Source organism: Monopterus albus, unplaced genomic scaffold (genome assembly GCF_001952655.1).
Source record: "Monopterus albus unplaced genomic scaffold, M_albus_1.0 scaffold94.1, whole genome shotgun sequence".
Classification (NCBI taxonomy): domain Eukaryota; kingdom Metazoa; phylum Chordata; class Actinopteri; order Synbranchiformes; family Synbranchidae; genus Monopterus; species Monopterus albus.
Genome location: NW_018127974.1, coordinates 193,763 through 212,099, shown reverse-complemented (window position 1 = coordinate 212,099; position 18,337 = coordinate 193,763). Strand labels below are relative to the sequence as shown.

General features: G+C 41.1%; 1 protein-coding gene across 10 annotated transcripts in view; it reads left to right on the top strand.

The window, feature by feature from the left end:
- kiaa1109 (KIAA1109 ortholog) overlaps nucleotides 1-18,337 on the top strand; it is an 80,954-nt gene that overhangs the window by 20,197 nt on the left and 42,420 nt on the right. For all 10 annotated transcript variants that reach the window (XM_020608706.1, XM_020608710.1, XM_020608713.1 and 7 more), the window contains exons 15-39: nucleotides 7-162; nucleotides 1,407-1,504; nucleotides 1,769-1,953; nucleotides 2,842-2,948; nucleotides 3,090-3,322; nucleotides 3,541-3,759; nucleotides 4,221-4,358; nucleotides 4,922-5,098; nucleotides 5,440-5,568; nucleotides 6,148-6,267; nucleotides 6,391-6,722; nucleotides 7,786-8,036; nucleotides 8,456-8,696; nucleotides 8,904-9,395; nucleotides 10,445-10,718; nucleotides 10,948-11,085; nucleotides 11,197-11,267; nucleotides 11,477-11,650; nucleotides 12,184-12,304; nucleotides 12,595-12,744; nucleotides 13,355-13,482; nucleotides 13,814-14,016; nucleotides 14,356-14,553; nucleotides 14,670-14,881; nucleotides 16,757-16,908. In XM_020608706.1, the coding sequence (XP_020464362.1) occupies nucleotides 7-162; nucleotides 1,407-1,504; nucleotides 1,769-1,953; nucleotides 2,842-2,948; nucleotides 3,090-3,322; nucleotides 3,541-3,759; nucleotides 4,221-4,358; nucleotides 4,922-5,098; nucleotides 5,440-5,568; nucleotides 6,148-6,267; nucleotides 6,391-6,722; nucleotides 7,786-8,036; nucleotides 8,456-8,696; nucleotides 8,904-9,395; nucleotides 10,445-10,718; nucleotides 10,948-11,085; nucleotides 11,197-11,267; nucleotides 11,477-11,650; nucleotides 12,184-12,304; nucleotides 12,595-12,744; nucleotides 13,355-13,482; nucleotides 13,814-14,016; nucleotides 14,356-14,553; nucleotides 14,670-14,881; nucleotides 16,757-16,908 (4,699 nt within the window). The remainder of the gene's footprint in view (nucleotides 1-6; nucleotides 163-1,406; nucleotides 1,505-1,768; nucleotides 1,954-2,841; nucleotides 2,949-3,089; nucleotides 3,323-3,540; nucleotides 3,760-4,220; nucleotides 4,359-4,921; nucleotides 5,099-5,439; nucleotides 5,569-6,147; nucleotides 6,268-6,390; nucleotides 6,723-7,785; nucleotides 8,037-8,455; nucleotides 8,697-8,903; nucleotides 9,396-10,444; nucleotides 10,719-10,947; nucleotides 11,086-11,196; nucleotides 11,268-11,476; nucleotides 11,651-12,183; nucleotides 12,305-12,594; nucleotides 12,745-13,354; nucleotides 13,483-13,813; nucleotides 14,017-14,355; nucleotides 14,554-14,669; nucleotides 14,882-16,756; nucleotides 16,909-18,337) is intronic.

The window sequence follows — 18,337 nt, the reverse complement described above, 5'->3', positions numbered from 1 at the left end:
GTCTAGATTTGATCCAGGACTGGGCGAGTGATAGTGCCCCAGACATCTACTCCTTTGTGCCCTATTCATGGAAGTTCAAGATCCTTTTCCACCAGTTCGAGATGATCTGGGCAGCAAACCAGCACAACTGGATTGACTGTTCCACCAAGCAGCAGGAGAATGGTATGAAAGATGCTCTTCTAGATTCATATAATTTTCATTGTGCATTTAAAAATACATTTCTTTGGAGACGAATATTTTTATGTAAGAACGAGATTTATTGTGACCAGATGTTTTTTCCAACATTGGTCAATGGCAGTATTTGAAAAACTGTAATCTTTGACTTTAGTCAATAAGTGAAAGGAGCAGCAAGTAAGACAGTGGCACTGGGTCAGATGCTTTATGTTCTGCACACAAGACTAAAGGGGATTTTTACTAAGGTTTTATGGCTCATTTTCTGGCACTAAACAATGAAAATGTGTGTTCATATTCGCTAAGGAGCTGCAGTGGGACTTTGCGGTGGATAAACAGATGAAAGTGGCACCGCAGGAATTTGCCTGTTTTGTCTCATGCAGTATGTAATCTTAAGGTGTTCCTGTTGAGGGATGCAAAAATCAGGGAGGAGAGAATGGAAATTTACACAGATATCTTCAGCGCCTGATTTATTACCACTACAACAGAGGAAACTTTAACAAAAAAGCAGGTGTAAAATTTATGGGCCTGCTGTCAACATGGCAGCTGTTAGTCATCTGAGATCTCTTTGGCGTTAAGAACATGTTTGACGAAAGAGACAGTGTTTGTAAATCACATCACTCACCAGAGGAGACTGAGAGGGACTTTTAAAGGCTTTCATGTATGCTTCCATTACTGAACAGAATAAATCATGATTTCACTGGCAGGAGGCTACATGACTGCTGTTCCGAAGTGTGTTTATTGATTTCTTCAACCATATTAAATTTCGGTTGCTGTAAACTTAAAACTTTCTTCTTCACTTCCTCTCAGTCTCCATGTGCACAACAGCAGCATATCTGAAGCAGTGTATTCAAATTAACACAGAACAACTTAGAAATGAATACTTTTTAAAGTGCCAATTTTGGCTCATCTAAGAAAAATAACATTTGCTGTTAAGAGTGAAGTTACATAAAAATGGCTTTCAATTTACCAGTATAAAAACCTTTTATAATAAGTGATTGATGCAGTAGTTTTAGTTTTTGCAGTGTATCAAATAGACCTACTATTATATGTGTTGGCTTTAAAACTAGTGTGAAGGCAGTTGATGCCTTAATGCCTCTTGTACTTTAACACTGGAAAATGCTGCCCATGACAGGATACTTTGACTCAATTAGATCATGATATATTATACAGAGCATGTACTGTTGAATCCCAGAGCAGCCAGACTAATCAATTGCATTATTGATCTTTTATAGTGTACCTGGCAGCATGTGGCGAGACTCTCAATATAGACTTCACTTTGCCTTTCAATGATTTTGTTCCACCCCCCTGCCATACCCGCTTCAGCTTAAAGGTAAGCTGTGCCTTAAGTGAGTTCTTCTAAAAATAAATATCCATTGTGTCCAATTTGTACTTTAGTATAATTGTAACAGTCTTCAGTTTTTAGAAAATATACAGTATTTGCAGAAGTATGCAGGTATAGTGTATTTTCTTATTGGTTGGAGTCTGATTTTTGAGATTGAGATGCTTCTGCTCTGCGCCCACAGATGTTAGTACTGTGACACCATCTCTGAATATGTGTGGGTGCGTGAATGTGTACATGCTTTGTCCTCCTCAGGCGGAGGATACAGATATGCGACTGTCCCTGCCAGAGTGCCACCCGAGCCGCTACCCCCTCCTCACCCTGTCCAAAGACTACCAGAACATCAAGCTGCCCCCAGACATGTTCATGCCAGGGGAGAATCAAGGTGCTCCCCCTCCCAAACCTGCCAAGTCCCGCTGGAGGAACATCACCCACGCAGAGTGAGTTAAACCTTGGAACTATTTCTCTTTAGTTATAGGCAAAAAAGTGAGCATGTCAACAAAGAGCAAGTTTGATTCATCATTGTAACACTGACTCATTCCGGTGCTTAGGCAGAAATACTGCCAAGTTAGTAGGTGGTACGTTCAAAGTAATGTACCATGTACCACTGACTTTCACTTCTCATATTTGACTGGTTCAGTGGTTTCTGCCTGTTGGTTTTAAGTGAGATATTCTGTCTAATAGGACCATTTTGACATTGTGTATTGTGCCCTGTGGTTGACTGTGCAACAAAGGGTTCTACTTAACATAAAAATGTTAATTTGTGTGAAAAATGATTTTATTTGTGACCACCTTGATGTTTAGATATTCTGCATTTATGGAGGTTACACCAGTATTAATTCATTCATTTTTCATTTAGACACATTATTCTGTATAATACTGGTCCACCACCAATGGAAAATTGCAACACATGGTCTGTTTACACGCTATAAAGGCCACTCTGAAGGTCAATGTCCAGTGTTCAAAGAGATGCTGAAGATGCTTTATTAATTTAGTAGCATACACATTGTGCACTCTGTACATGGTAAATCAGCATCAAGAGAATTTATTATGTATAGTCCAGAGTCAAATTATACTGTATTGATGTAGCTCTGTGGGAGGCCCACTTTCCCCCCTTGGCAGGTCCCATTTGAATTCTTTCTGGACCGGTGCACTGTGCTGCAGAGAAGTCCAGTATGATCCATTTGCCATCTCTTGCCTCTACTGTATATCCTCAAGATGAATGGTTCATAAAGCAAATGATGACCTGGAAAATCCACTTGATACAATGATAAACTCAGCACTTTGTTTTGAGTGTACCTGTGTTTTTTTTTTCTTCCTTATATCAGTGCTGGCTGGGTGGATTGCTGGAGTGTTCCCAACTTCTTGCTCATCATTGACTACACCTGGCACCCTATTTATCCGCAGAAGGCTGATGAGCAACTCAAACAGTCCTGTAAGCTTACTGCTTTAATAGCAATTCTTTGACTGGGGAGTGTGTAAAGAATTTAAGCATTTTTTCTCTCTTGGCTAACCTTACCTTTGCCTTTTATGACTGTGCTCATCTTGTCTAACCTGTCTGTGATGCATTACCCAGTATCTGAGATGGAGGAATCTATGCTGTCAGCTTTGCGGCCCCCAGAACACACCTCTGTACCTCACAACGTCCCACCACGCTACACCTCCACATCTGCCTCAGCTGCCCACAACCGGCTACCAGCTGACCCCTCAGAGCTGCCCCCTGACAGACTCCATGTGGAGATGGAAATATCTCCAGATTCTCAAATCATCCTGTATGGGCCTTTGCTGCGAGCACTGATCTCCATCAAGGTACAGAAATCCTTGAATCAATGATCTTGTTTTTTCACTTTCCTTGGTAAATGGTCTTTGCATTGTTGTTTTGTACTCACTGCATTCAGTGGTCCAATTCAGTAATAAAACACTTAGTGTAGATTTTGGTTAATAAAATAAACAACAGCATGGTATTGGTAATTAATGAAAAGTCTTCAGTCTATTAAAAATCCTCCCTGATTTCTTTGTTCACACAGGAAAACTACTTTGGTGAGGATGACATGTACACAGACTTTGAGGAGGCAGTGTCCAGCCCTGTGTTGTCCACTTCAACTTCCTCAGGCCTTGGTTGGTCTTCCCTGGGAATGGAGGACAGTGAACAGAAGGAAGCCTCAGACATTCATCCTCTGGACCTGCGCCCCTGGGACATCACTGTGCTCATCAACCTTTATAAGGTCCACGGCCGACTGCCAGTGGTAAGAGTGATGACTGCCAGTAGCTCAGTTTAATCTCAAGAAGAGATTGAGAGGGAGGATTGTACTACAGCAAATAGGGTACAATCAAAGATTATGAAACTGTTTATCACCGCTTGAAATTGTGAAAAATGTGGACCAAAGCATGCATGACAAAAATGGAGTAGAAGCATGGGGACAAAAGAACAATATGTATAATATAATATTGATGTAGAGTATATACAATAGATAGATGAAAAATAGCAAGTTACTGTTTGCAATTTTGATAAAAGAACGTATGTGAAAGTAGAGTGTGTAGATATTCAATTAAAACTACGTTATTAATCTCATTTGTCTTGCGACTTGTAAAAAATTATTTTTAAATTTAAGCCTGTAATCCATGCTGAAGGTTATGTGTCTTCATGTTTATGAAAACATTGTGATGCATGACTCATGTGTCTGCGTACTTTCTTGGGTGCCTCCAGCACTGCAGCAGCGAGGGTCCCGAAGGTCCATCTGGCTTCTTGGAGCGGCTGTGTTTTGAAATGAAAAAGGGTTACAAGGAGACTATGCTTCAGCTGCTCCTGTCTCCCATTCACATCTTCATCAGTGATAACTACCAGGTATGCAACACAGCTACACTCCTGTCCGATGCTGCTAATTTTGGCTCCATACATCCTTGTAGGAATCACAGTTTTTAAGTTAAAAGCATAATAAGACAGGGTAATAGAATACATTATTACTTAAACACTGTGTGGTGTGTTAATAGATTAAGCAATTATCTCACACACACACGCACACCTAGTCTTTCGTTTGGTAAATGAAAGGCTGAATCTGTCCTTTGAGAACACCACATGTAAAGCTTGCAGTCAATGCTGCCTAATATGAAACATGCTTACAACAGATACATGTTTGCATAAGAATCTGCATATTGTATAACCTAATTGAATTTTGAGCTCTAGTGACAGTTATTTCCGGTTTGCTGATCAGTTGGAATAACTTTACCTAATCAGAGTCATGTGTTCGACATCTCTCTCCTGCAGTGGCATAACAAAGCATTTTTCATGGCACATGTAGGAGTCTTATCTATATAAAGTTAACACTTAAGTTAACTTACTATTAACACTATAACACTGTTCTTGGACTTACTTGGAAACTCTGTGGAAATCTCCTCTTTTGCCCACAGCGTCCCACAGCAGACGGGGTGTTGAGGGACGGTCACCTGAGTCTGTCTGGCCTGCAGATGAGGGCCCATGCCATGTTCTCTGCTCAGGGCCTCCCTCTGGGCAGTGACACACTGGAGTACGCCTGGCTTATCGACATGCAGGCTGGTGGGCTCACTGGCAGGGTCACCGTTCCACAGGTGTGTGTGTTGGATTGGAATGTGGAAGGGCTAAATGTGAGCAGTCTTATGAGTTGCATCATGTATCTTCAGCTGAATGGGAGTGTGTTTATGACTGTGGGCCAGTACTCTTCACACTGTGTTTTGTAAAGCTTGCTTGCATGAACCATGTGTACAGTATTTCCTTGCAACAAATACTTGTTTTGTAAGTAATAATGTCAGTGTGATTCATAATTTTTTTTTAATGTTATTGCTTGTGGTGGTGTTAAATTTGATTGTATCATTTTTTTTTTAATTTTTATTCTGAGCACTTGCCCTTGCAGTAAAGAACTAATGTGTCTCTGTGTGTTTGTGATTATTAGTTAGCCTGTATGATAGAGTGGGGCGAGACTTTCCTTTTCCACGTAGTGTCCCGAGAGTTCCAGCTGGAGCAGCCGAAGCCCTCTGTCGTCTGCCAGCATGGTGCTGACCGTCACATCTGCGATGCCAAGGTATACCATCCGAATCTCATTTCTTCTTTGGCTTGAACTAGTTAGTAACTGTGTGTGTCTGAAGCTCACACCAGAAGATATCAAAATAGCTCAATATAGCCAGAGGCCTATTTATGAGATGTATATTGGTCAGAACTGTCCAGTGTGCAAGAAAATGTGCAAATGACATCGGATTTCAAGAGGTATACAGAGACCACTGTGAACCTTTCTGTAATGATGGTTGACTCAAAGTGCATTTTTACACGGAGAAACAGAAATGGAACAACAGCCTCTAACACAAAAGTATTGATCTACTCCCGGAAGCCATACATAGCATACATTCACACTATGAATTTCAACACTATGATGTATGAAATAAAGTTGAGAAACAGGCCTGCTACACAAAATGTCTTGTTTGTATGAGAATACTGACAAGGATATTTTTAAAAACTGCCTGTGAGCCCTCGTTAGTGTTTGTCAAGCAGCTGTGGCTACAGGCTTTGTAGCAGCATGTAAAGCACAGACTACACATAAATCAAACTGAGAATAGCTCCCTTGCAGTTGTTGAAAAGTTTCTATCACTAAGTGACTGTCTTTCAGCTGAGCTGCCTGCCGGGTCACTATCGCACATCAGAGGAGCTGAAGTACACCATGACCCGACTCGCCATGGATGGAGTTGACCTCTTCATTGTGGAGCATGGCTGTGCTGCCAACATCAAGGTTATTAGCACCAACTGTTTATGTATTGTAAAGCCAAGATCTGTTTAACTACATGTCAGCTTATAAAGCAGATTTTGATATGTGTAAACATCTTTAATTTTTCCCTTCTCTCTTCCTCTCTAGACGGGTATTATTCGCATAGCCAACTGCAATCTGCACAACCAGGCAGTGGGCGAGGGCATCAGTGCTGTGGTGCAGGACGTAAACATCCGGCAGTACATTGAGCAGCAGCAGTACAACGAGGCAACCAGGCTGCAGCCAGCTGGACAGGGTCAAGGTCCAGGTCAGCCATTAGGTCTCAGTCAGCCCCCTTTGCTGAGACGCTCTGTCTGGCTAGAGGCAGGTTCAGTCAACCTGAACCTCATCACGGCAGACATTGCCCTGGCTGCTGACCACTCAGCCAAATGTGAAGCCCAGAGGCATTTTCTGGAACTACACGATGCTCAGACCAAAAGGTAGTAACCACACACTGTCATCTGTTATCTAATTTTCCAAGCTTCTCCCTTTGTGTGTGTTTGTGTGTATGTGTGTGGCTTCTCCCTTTGTGTGCGTTTGTGTGTATGTGTGTGTGGGGCCTGGTATTACTCATGTTGTGGGGATGCAAATCTGTTTACACAGTCACACTTGATGTCCTTATGGGGGCAAAAATCAAGCTAAGTATTACATTATAGAGTAATCACTTGGTTTAAGGTTAGGTTAGTTGTTAGGCAAGTAGTGGTTACGGTGAAGTTCAAAGGTAAGTCTCCTGGAAAAGAATAAGTCAGTGTAATGTCCTCTGAAGTTATGGAAACATGGTGTGTGTGTGTGTGTGTGTGTGTGTGTCTTTATATCATTGTATGGACATATTTTTCTTCAATACATTGTTGTGAAGACATTTTGGGGGTAGGGGAATGTGGTTATACATGGGTCCTTCAACTAACCCTGAGCATCGTGTCAGCATTGTAGGATTTCTTGTTTAGATCAGAGACTATTGTTCATTATTTTTTCATTTGTAAATTTGCTTACAGGTACTAGCACCGTTCACTTTAATTAAGGGACAATGGTGATGTTAAACACACAGATGACCGAAATGTCAGAACTGAAACTTCTTTTCATTGTGGACATGACTCATCCCCTATTTCACACCTTTGTAGGTCAATATCAGTCATGATGATGCTCAGCTAATAATTAAAGTAGCTTTATTTAAACAAAACAAGTAGATTTTTTTCTGTCATGTAGTAATCCACCTCATGATCTGTGATAATTATTTAGGAGATTATGCTGCGATAGTAAGTGAAACAGCCTTTTAGAATCTCATAAAAGGTCTGCAGGGAGCCATTATAAGTACAGATGTTCTTTTTAGGTTTGTGACTGGACATGATATTTCTTATTACTGTAGCTAAAGATATTGTATGTGGGTGATAACAAGTGGTAGTGTTGGTGTAGAACCCCACTCCCCCAGCTCCAGTCTGTTTTTATTTGTTGTTTTCTTCATCATTCTCTTATTATTCACTCTACCGTTCTCCTTCTTCTCCTCAGACTCTGGTTCCTGTGGCCAGAAGAGGCAAGTATTCGAAACAAGCGCAGCAGGAACCGCTGTGGCTGCCTCGGCGGCTGCAGCTTCTTTGGCGGCACCAACATGGGCCTGGACTTCTTCAGGCTTGAGGAGCTGACACCTTCCTCCTCGTCTGCATTCTCTTCCTCCAGCACTGAGTCTGACATGTGTTATGGTCAGTCCTTGCTGCAGCCTGGAGAGTGGATCATTACCAAAGAAACGCCCAAAGTGGATGGTATGGATTTGTTAAGCTCAGTTAGGAATTTGTTGGTATCCTGTCAAAGAGTGGATATCAGGATCAGGAGATACTTTAGGGGTTTCTTGTGGGTCCTAAGCAAATTTAAGAATAGTTACATCTGTAGTATTTTAATAAAACAGCAAGAGGAAGACTGCTGTTCCTTGTCTGTCTAGGAGTTTATTACATATGAATTTTTGAGGTATATATTATATTGAGCTTTTTTTGATGGTCAAAGCTGCCACTTTTAACCTGGTGAGGCCATTTCCCTATGATAAAAACCGTATTAAGGGGGTTTAAAGTGCCAAATGTAATGTATGGAGTTAGTGTGAAATACTGAGTAACAATATAAATGAAATGCCCACATGATGCCATAAGGTGCTGTATATTTAGAGGGTGTTCTCACCATGTTTTCTTAGGGAGAGTTGTCGGATTGAAAACAGACACCCATTCACCATGCCTGCCTCCTGAGCTGCCTGAGAGGCGGGGTCAGCAACATCTCAGTCTTCAGGTGCCCCAGCGCTCCCACAGTTCTGCCTCTTCCTCTGAAGAAAATAGTTCCTCCAGTGCTGCATTGCCATTGCTGGCTGCAGAGAAGGACAGCCCCTCGCCAAGTACAGAGGAGCGTGTGTTCCTCATGAATAGCAAAAGACCTGCTGAGTGAGTAACATAAAAAATGAGAGGTTGTTTGGATTGTTGTTTATACCATATTTACTGTACAATGTGAAAGGCATATAGGAACTGCATTATGTTACAAGAATTTCGGCCTCATCATAGTTACTCTTGAGTTATACTCATTTTAATTAAATGCCCTTATACATTCATGAATTCTTTCTAAATGTTAAATTGTCTTTTGTTACTGTGCAGTGCCCTAGGGGAGGTTGCAGAGGTCTCGCCAGTCTCACCCAACAGCTCCCAGGACCGCTCCTCAGTGCGCTCACCCCTATCCTCCCCTCTCAAGCATCAGTCTTCTGTACACTCAGGTCAGCTGGGCAGTACCAAGAGCCTTTCAGCTGCTGTCTTCACCGACAAACCTCCACCAGTTCTGTCTGGGGGTGTCCAGTTTAGCAGTGAGGTTTCCCGCAGTGACGAGAATGTCCTGGATTCACCTCGTCAGCGTAGGAGCTATGGCTCATTTCCTTTCACCCCCTCAGCAGACTCCAACACCTTCCATCAGTACCGTTCTGCAGACTCCAGCATGTCGGTGGCTGACAGTGAGGCCTACTTCTCTGCAGCTGAGGACTTTGAGCCAATCAGCAGTGCAGATGAGGGTCCGGGGACATACCCAGGCCGCAAGAAGAGGAGAAGGCAGCAGATGCAGCCGCCACAGCAGCCACCATATCACATGGAGAACTACAGGTCAGATTGGATGAAAATGGAGCATTAAATTTGCTGCTAATATTGCTCAGTTTCAGTGCAGCTCACAAATATCAGAGTTAAAAAATTTGAGAGGAGACTTATTAATCATGTACAAGGTTAAGTATAGGATTAAAATCTGAATTTCAGATGTTTTTACCAAAGCACAAATGCTGTGATCAACCTGCATTTAAACAGAGCTATATATTTCATGTTAACCTTTTTTTAATTGTATAATTGTTTCACCTTTTGGCTGAAAACTGAAACTGACTGTAATGTACTGTATTGCAGTTACTCTAACAGCAAGAATTTTAACACTTACGGTAGCCAGTTATAAAATAACTTGATAGCGTTATCATGCAGGAATAGCTGCTGACAGTGTCATGACATTTGTATCTGTAATATCCAGTCATTTTGATTGTCATTATGTAAAGCAATTTGCCCCAAAGCTAAACACATTGCAGCTTTCATTTATTACTTTGATTCAATCATGTATGGATGGATGGATGTGATGTAGAGGGGTTGTAGCAAATTAGATGTTTGATCCATGAGCAGCCACTTACTGCTGGTGTGTTGTGCAAATTGGATTTCAGTTGTGCTGGGCAACCGCTTTGTCATTTTTATATCGCCCAAAATGTTCTCTCATTGATTTCAGTACACTTTTTCATTGATACAGCCTCTACAGAAACACAGTTCAGTCTAATGAAAAGTTTCAACTGGCACAAGCCTGTGTAAAAATGAGACTGAATTCACAGCTATAAAATCATGCACGGAGTAATGTTGTCATAGATTTTGTCAGGAATATTGCTAAAAACATGATTAATATTGATATTGCTTATTCACCACTTACATATTGCACTTAAATGGGAATGTAGAGTAAAATTGTGAAAACATTTTTTAAGAGTTGCATGCATGTCATTTAAGTTAATGTAAGGCCACTCTCCTCCCAAAATATATAAGGGTGTATAGTCAAATGTTTAGGTAATAAGTGGTTGACACCCCACGGTGACAATCATTTAATGCTGATGTTTAAATATTTGCACTTCCCCCAGCCGGAGTTCCATATACCACAGTGTTGAGGGTCCTCTCACCTACCTTCTCAATGGGGAGCTGATCACTGAGCCTCGTCCCCTGCCCATGCCCCCAACGCTGCCCCCACTGCCACCGCATGCCCTGCCCAGTCACACGTCCCAAGCTTCCTTTGTCTCAGCCCTGGCCATGGAGGAAGAAAGCTCGGTGGAGGCGGAGAAAACAGCTGAACCTGGGCCAGTCACTCGACAGCCCCACGTCATGGCATGTTACCAGAACTACCTGGCCCAATACCAGGTAACATATTTTTAGTTTTATTTTAGTGTGTTTAATTAATTAGATCCACGACACCGAGTGATAGAACATTATCTGTCCATGCCCAGCTGCCCCACTCTTTCACATTTGAATTTCTGAGTGATTATAAAATGCATATACTGTATTTTGTAGGACCATATAATGTACACATGACCTGGGTGTTGTCACTGTGGGGACGTTTGTCCAGTGTAAAGCTATTTTTCTCTGCCAGGTCTCAAATTGGTCTGTCAAGCAGCCCACCAATAAGAGGACCTCCAAGTCTTCTTTGCACCGCCCCCTAGATCTGGAAACACCCACCAGTGAAGAGAGCTCTGCCTCCTTTGACCAGCTCTCTGTGCCCAGCTTTAAGGTCTTTGACTTGTGGTATCAAGTCTTTGTATTTGTGTATTCAACTTATTATAATCTTTAGAATCACTACATCAGCTTTAATATGTACTGTTTTTGTTGTGCATTTGTGCAGGTTATCAAGCAGGGTCTCTCAGCCAGCTCTCTACTAGGCAGAGGAGTTCAGCTGATGTGGGAGAACCACAGGTATGTCAGCCACATCCCCATCTCTCCTTTAAATTTACAAATAAAAACACATCCACTCAGTTAAATATGGTTTTTGAAATTGTGTATCTGGGTATACTCAGCAGTACCCAAGTGATTATTTGCTTCTTGTCCTTTCAAATAACAACCTGTGCTGTGTTTAATTATGTATATTTAATGAATAATCAGACATTGTCTGTGTTCCTCCACAGTACACCATATACCCCTCTGGATAAGAGAGCCATGGAGAACACAGATGAGGACACCACAACAGATGACTGGACTCTGGAGCAGCCTTTAGCTCAGACAAGGACCACTGCCATCGTGGAGGTGAAGGGGGCCATCAATGTGGTGCTCACACCTCTTGTGGCTGAATCCTTGGACAGGTAGCAGCCAGCCTTCATGTATTATTTTTATCTGCTTGTTGTTTAGGGTCTCACTACGTCCTGATTTATGGTTGTTTTTGGTCTTTTGCTAAAACAATAAGATAAGCTAGCTGCTGAATCAAGGTCTCTCAAACTGTACAAATTTGGTTAAAGGTTATTTTTAACCTGAGGGTAAGATTTCCAAAAAGCCAATTTAATTCCCCTGGACACTGCATCTTGGCTCTAAAATTCAGCTGACACTGCTTCTGGTCTGGCCTTGTTCATGGTTTTTGACTAGTGTGAATCTTTAGTTTGACAAAGGCTTACAGTGCTGGTTTGTCAGTGTTGTTACAAGCATTTACAGAAGGTTTAGGATAATAATATAGTTTGGTTAAACTGTAGCTAGAATGAGTGGCCAACCCCCATGTACTCTGACATAGTACATCTGATTATACTTGGAAAGGCACATTTTGATAATACCCTAACAGGTTGTGTTTGTGACCTTTTTATTTTCCAAAAGTTTTATTTATTTATTTATTTATTGTCTGTTTCAGGTACATTGAGTCAATGGTCCACTTCGCCAGTATTCGTCACCCTGCTGCCATTCTGGATGACCTGCATGGGAAAGTCTTCAATGAAGCCTATCTGATCAGCAAGTCCACAGTCGCTGAATCTGTAAATACACAGAATGCATGCAGAATGTAAATGCACAGAATATCTCAAGATTATGAGAAAAAGATCTCGTAATCATGAGATACTAAGTCATAATTACGAGATAACATCCTCCAATTTTTTTCTTTGATGAATTCAATGTGCCTCCACAGAATAGTGCATTTTACAGTAGTTTTTATTGTAAATATTTCTAATGAAAATATTTTGTGATTTTCCAAAATCAGTCCCAATTTAATTGTCCCTCTGTTGCCCAGTTACTGATATCTGACTGTTTTGGATCTGGATCCACACAGAGCCAAACAGGCAAGCAGGAGCACAAGCTGTCCAAGACTGAAGGCATGACCCCTGGCTCCCTAAACATCTCCCATGGCCAGACAGACCTGTCCATCAAACCAGATAATGTGAAAATAAAGGGCCTTCAAGCCAACGTCTCCATTCCCAAGGTAAGGCCCATGACCTCTAATAATGAGAGGCCAGCAGTGTTGCTGAAAATGTGTTCTGGCCAAGTGGGGTTCATACCAAGCACAGAATCATGAGCACTGCTGTACATTTCACATTTTACAATTTGATGGTTATCATACAACACATAAAGCCACACTTTAAAATCCTAAAATGTTGATTTGAAAACATACCTGTAACCTTTCTGGAAAAATGTTTAGTCATATCACAGAAAAATGCAGAAAACTCTGATTTCTCTTTTCCTATTCCACTGATTTGAATTTAAAGTTTGCTTTTACTAAAGGTTTGATTGGATGCATGATAAATAACTTTAATGTGCAGCAACTGCAATATTGATTTTGCCTTTGTACTCAGTTTGTCTTCATATAATGAGGACCAACACGATCTTTCATTTGGGAAAATAGCCTCACAAACAGTTTAATCAAACTGTTTTACACAGCATTCATCCCTGTGGAGCAATCATTTGACTCTTTAGAGATATTCCTGTGGGCATTGCTGTTATTTATGTCCATACCATTAAAGTATTTTGCAACACAGTAGGGTTGACTTCAATTTGGTTTGCTTGTCTTTTTGCTTTGTTCTGTTTCTGTGCAGGTGAACCTTTGCCTCCTGCAGGCCTCTGTAGAGGAAGGCTCACCATCGTCCTCCTGTAAGTGTGTCACACATGTGTCTCTAGTGGCGCTGTGCTTTGACAGGATTGCTACCCAATTCAGGATGAACAGGTAATGCCTCGACTACTCCTCATCTCATTGTGTTTATGTACAGTGACAAAGCTTTTTTTGGTACTCATCCACCAGGCTAATATGCATGCAGTAAATTATACTTTACATGCTTCAGAATACCTGCTGGCACAGTTCTGGTTGTTTGGATGTCATTTTTTTCAAAACAGCACTTCAATTTATACCCAGCAGGGGTGGTAATCTTTGTAAATGTTTTTCTGTAAAAGTATAAAATAATATATATATGTGTGTGTGTGTGTGTGTGTGTGTGTGTATGAATATATCTGAGAGTTAGTCTGAGATACAAACACAGATTTGCTTTTGTTTCTTTCAGGGGTATTGTAGAAGAGACCCCCAACACCACAGAACATGGCCGACCCTCTGTCATTTTGGAGAAGTATGCATCAGCCACCAAGATGCAGCCTCAGTCATCCGGTTCTCTGCGCTCCAATGCTGGCATTGAGAAAGGAAAAGAGATTGCTGCAAGGCTCAATGTCTTCCGTATCCACAGCCAGCTCAGAGGCCTCGACTCTACAGGTTGATTCAGTAAAATGCTAGCTCTGTTTGATCCCTTTTGCTCTTTTATGAAGTCAGACACTGACCCTACAATGACCTAGAACCCCTTTGTTAATATGCTGCATGAGTTGTCCCCAGATAATGTGCAGAGGTGCTCTTACCTGACTTGCAGTATTAAGTAAAAGTTTTCAGACCTTCTGACTTTTTGTACATTTTGTTTTATGTTATTTTAAAATGTTCCTTGTCAGTTTCTTTTTCTTCTTTCCAAGCACTTTTCTGTAGAAATTTTTAAAAGTTGCAAGGAAGCACATAATAGTATGGCATTTTCAAACAGTTGGGTTGTTCCTTCTCCTTCTGTAGACATTGGCACATGTGCCATTACAGCCATCCCCATTGAGAAGTCTAAAGTGCTTTTTGGCCTGGAGGAAATGGAGGAGTTTTCCTTGGTAGATGAGACTGATTCCCAGGCCACAGGTGATCTGGGCCGGTCCACAACATCACTTGAGAAATGGGGCTGGATCATGTTTGAATGCGGCATAGAGAACCTCACAGTCAAAGGTAAAACATCCTAAACTCTCAGAGCAAGAGTCACCCCTTCCATTGAGACCTAGGGGTATGCAAAATATTGAACATAAGTATACAGATTTGTGAATGTATTACACATTGTGTTGCAGGGGGCCGTCAGTCAGGAGCCATTCTTTACAATACATTTGGTATGATGGGACACTCAGACACTGGGGGGAAGACTGGTATGTCTAAGTCCAATGGCTCAATGGGTTCTCAGACAGGCAGTGGTTACAGCACAGATGTCTCTGATGACAACCTACCACATGATGCTGCCAGTCCTGCTTCGGATGCCAATGAGCACTCGGACTCAGATGACCAGGTGAGATACTGGGAAGAGTGCCTCAAGGTTGTATTAGTTCACACTCATTATATACATTGTACAGTGATGACACTTAAAGGTGTCTTATTTTTTCACCATGGTGTTTAGGCTACGCCCTGAAGGGGGTTGGTGGTAGCAATGCAGCATTTTTAACTCTCCACCAGCTTCAGAAAATCCAACCTACGCTTCTCTTTTCTGCCACCAGGTGTTGCATTATCACTCCCTCATTACTGCTTCATAGTACGTATGTGGTTATAGGGAGGAAACCCAAAGCAGCTTGTGCATTGTCTCACTGTACTTCACACCATACTGGGCCAGTTAAATAATTACAGTCTGCTTTTATATAGTACAATATTTACTCAGAAATCTGTTTAAACATGGTGGTAATGTTTTTGAATGCAAGCTTAAAATGAAACTAAATGTAGTCATAAGACTATATTGATTCCTGGTGGGAAATTCAGAATCTACCCTTCAGTATGTAAAGCACTTCAAGTTGTAAGCAACTTCAAATAAACTTAAGGTAATATGAGATGGAACAGTGATACCTGGAGGAAAAGCAGAGCAAAGTGTAATATTATGGGACTGTACATAATAGGCTATAATAATTTAACCTGAACAGAATAAGAAGCTCTGGAAACTCTAGAAATAAAAGCACTGTATACTGCAGATTGTAGCACTTGTGTGCCAGATCAGTTTCTTATAAAATACACAGATGATATGGTCATACTGCTGACTGATGAAGACAACCCCAGTATGTACCAGGCTAAAACTGAGCAGTTAATTGAATGGTGTTATAAACACTGTCTTAATATTAACACAAACAAAACAAAACAAAAAAAAACTTGAGGACTTGGTCATCTTCTGAATTAGGGTTCCAAATTTTAGGAAGAACGGGCTGAAAAACTCTTCCTCAGTCAATATTGTTGGCAAACCAAAATCAGGGTATGGCTATGTAAGATCTGTGTCCAGAGACTGTGATAATTATGTAAGTGGGGGCTGTAAAAGTGGTTTACCGTTTACTGTTATTGTTTGTTAATGTGTTATTGTGATCTTTTGTTACTGTTTGGTCTTGCATTGGAGCTGCCTTGTGTTGCAAGACATACTTTAAATTTTATCTGATAATAAAGTGTTATTGTATCGTAAGAGCCCATATTGTGAAATTATCTTCAAAAACGTTGGTACCAACCAATCATATCTACTTTACTCTTTTGACCTTTAGACTTTGAACAATGCTGTTTAATGCTCTCAGACCAGTTATTATGGTATTTGAATGCTGTTGCAGAGTTGAGCTCCAAACCTTTTCCCAACTTTATGCAAGGTCATCGTTTTTTTGCACTTCTGACAGTGATGTCAAAGGCACATCAAAATTTTCTTCATTTGAGAACCGAATTAATTCTTTTGAAGCTTAGTTCTTCATCATGTTATTTGTACCTGGTAGCTTACTGTGTTACAGTGAACCTAAGGAATGCTAACATGTTCCAAAAAGTTACAGGAAATGCAGGTGGATGTGCACAGAGAATCAAAGCTCTACTGCACTGATCTGAAACATGCTAATGCCACTGCCTATAACTAACCTTGTGATTCAGATTCAAGTAATTGTCTTTCTGACACAACATTATCAAAAGTTAGACTTAATCAGTTTGAGCCTGAGAGTGACAAGAAAGAGATCAGAGTAATCAAACTAGCAAGCATCCACTCTTATTTTGAAGCTAAGACATGATGGCAAATCACAGCCATAATCAGGCTGGAAGGGATGCAGTGTGTCTCTGGTCACAGGGGATAGCAATAAATCAGATTTAAAGCTGCAATACTGGAACTCATTCCCACCAGCAAGTCTCATCCCCCGGTTAAATCCTTCTCTGCTTTGTGTTGTAGGATGAAGGAGTTGAGTCAGATGACCTGAAGAAAGACCTCCCCCTCATGCCCCCACCACCTGACTCCAGCAGCATGAAGTTGACCATCAGGGAGATCTGGTTCAGTTTTGCTGCTCCCACTAATGTGCGTTCACCTTCGCAGGCCATCTCCAGGTATGACTGTACAGAAATAATAGGGACCTCCTTTATATAAAAGCTTTCACATATTTACACTGTGTTTGTGATTTGTGACAGCCAACCATATTAATAAGTAAATTCAGACAAAAGCAACCACATTTCACTCACATCTGACTATGATAAAAAGGGTATACAGCGTATTATTAAAGCTTCCGAAAACATTATTAACATAAATCTGCCCACCCTGGAGGACATCTAAACCTCATGCTGATTGTGGAAGACAAACAGGATCCTAAAGGACTTGTCTCCCCTCGCACACCTTTTGTTTGAGCTTCTGCCCTAGGGAAGAAGGTACAGGTCGATCAAAGAGTGCACCACAAGACTACTGAATGTTTTCTGTCCTAGTGCTATTACCATCGTGAATGTGCTATTAAAACCACAAACTGTAGCTGTGATATCACTTGAGGTTGTGCAGTATCTGAGATATTTAGTTATTTATTTAATAATTTGTGTTGTTTTTACCTGGGCTTAAAGATCCCTGGTCCCTGTGCTAGATATTTGGCACGGAGACCTTTTTGATTTGACAACGGATAAATAGAAAATTTTCTCGTGAATTTCTTTATGTTGTGTAAGAATAGGTCTATTGCTGTAGTTTGTGTATCGGCTATGTAAACAGTCATAAGGAGCCCTGTATTTTGTATTAACATAGTAAGAAAGAAAGTCACTTTTGGCTTTTCCCGTTTAGGGGTCACCACAGCGAATCGTCGCACTGACGACTCACATGTTGACATTTGGCACGTGTTTTACACTGGATGCCCTTCCTGATGCAACCCTGACTCGAACCCAGGCCACAGCAGCGAGAGCGCTGCACCTTAACCACCTGCTTTGTTAATAAAAACCTTTATTTACACTTTGGCTCATTGAAGTGTCAAGTAATGAAGTGAAGCTCAGTAATGCACGCAGCTGCAGCACGCTACTTTGAAAAAGTGATGCAAGAACTATAATAATCATATGGTTTTCATATTATCACAATCTTTTGGACTTGTTTGGCAGTCTTTTAATAACAGTAGATCATACTGATGATTAGAGACCAAAGGAGGTATTAGTATTGAAAAGTTAGAAAGGACAGGGTGAGTAGAGAACACATTTTCCCCCTATTTGGACCTTTCAACTTAATGTGAGGATGCACATTTAGAAACGGATTTGGTGGTCCTGACTCTCTGAAACGGGTCATGGTATGTGCACAGCAAACTTTGGCTGCACTCCTTATTTAGACATTTCTGATGGCCAGAGACATTGCTGTTACATAGTGGTTCCCTCACCGATGAGGCAAATCAAGCCAAGTAGCCTACTCCTCAACAACACAATCTGAGAAATGAATGCAGATATATTGCTGCATGCATGATATAAATAATTTGGCCAATATCAATTATAGATCACCAGAAAAATGTTATTTAAGGCAACA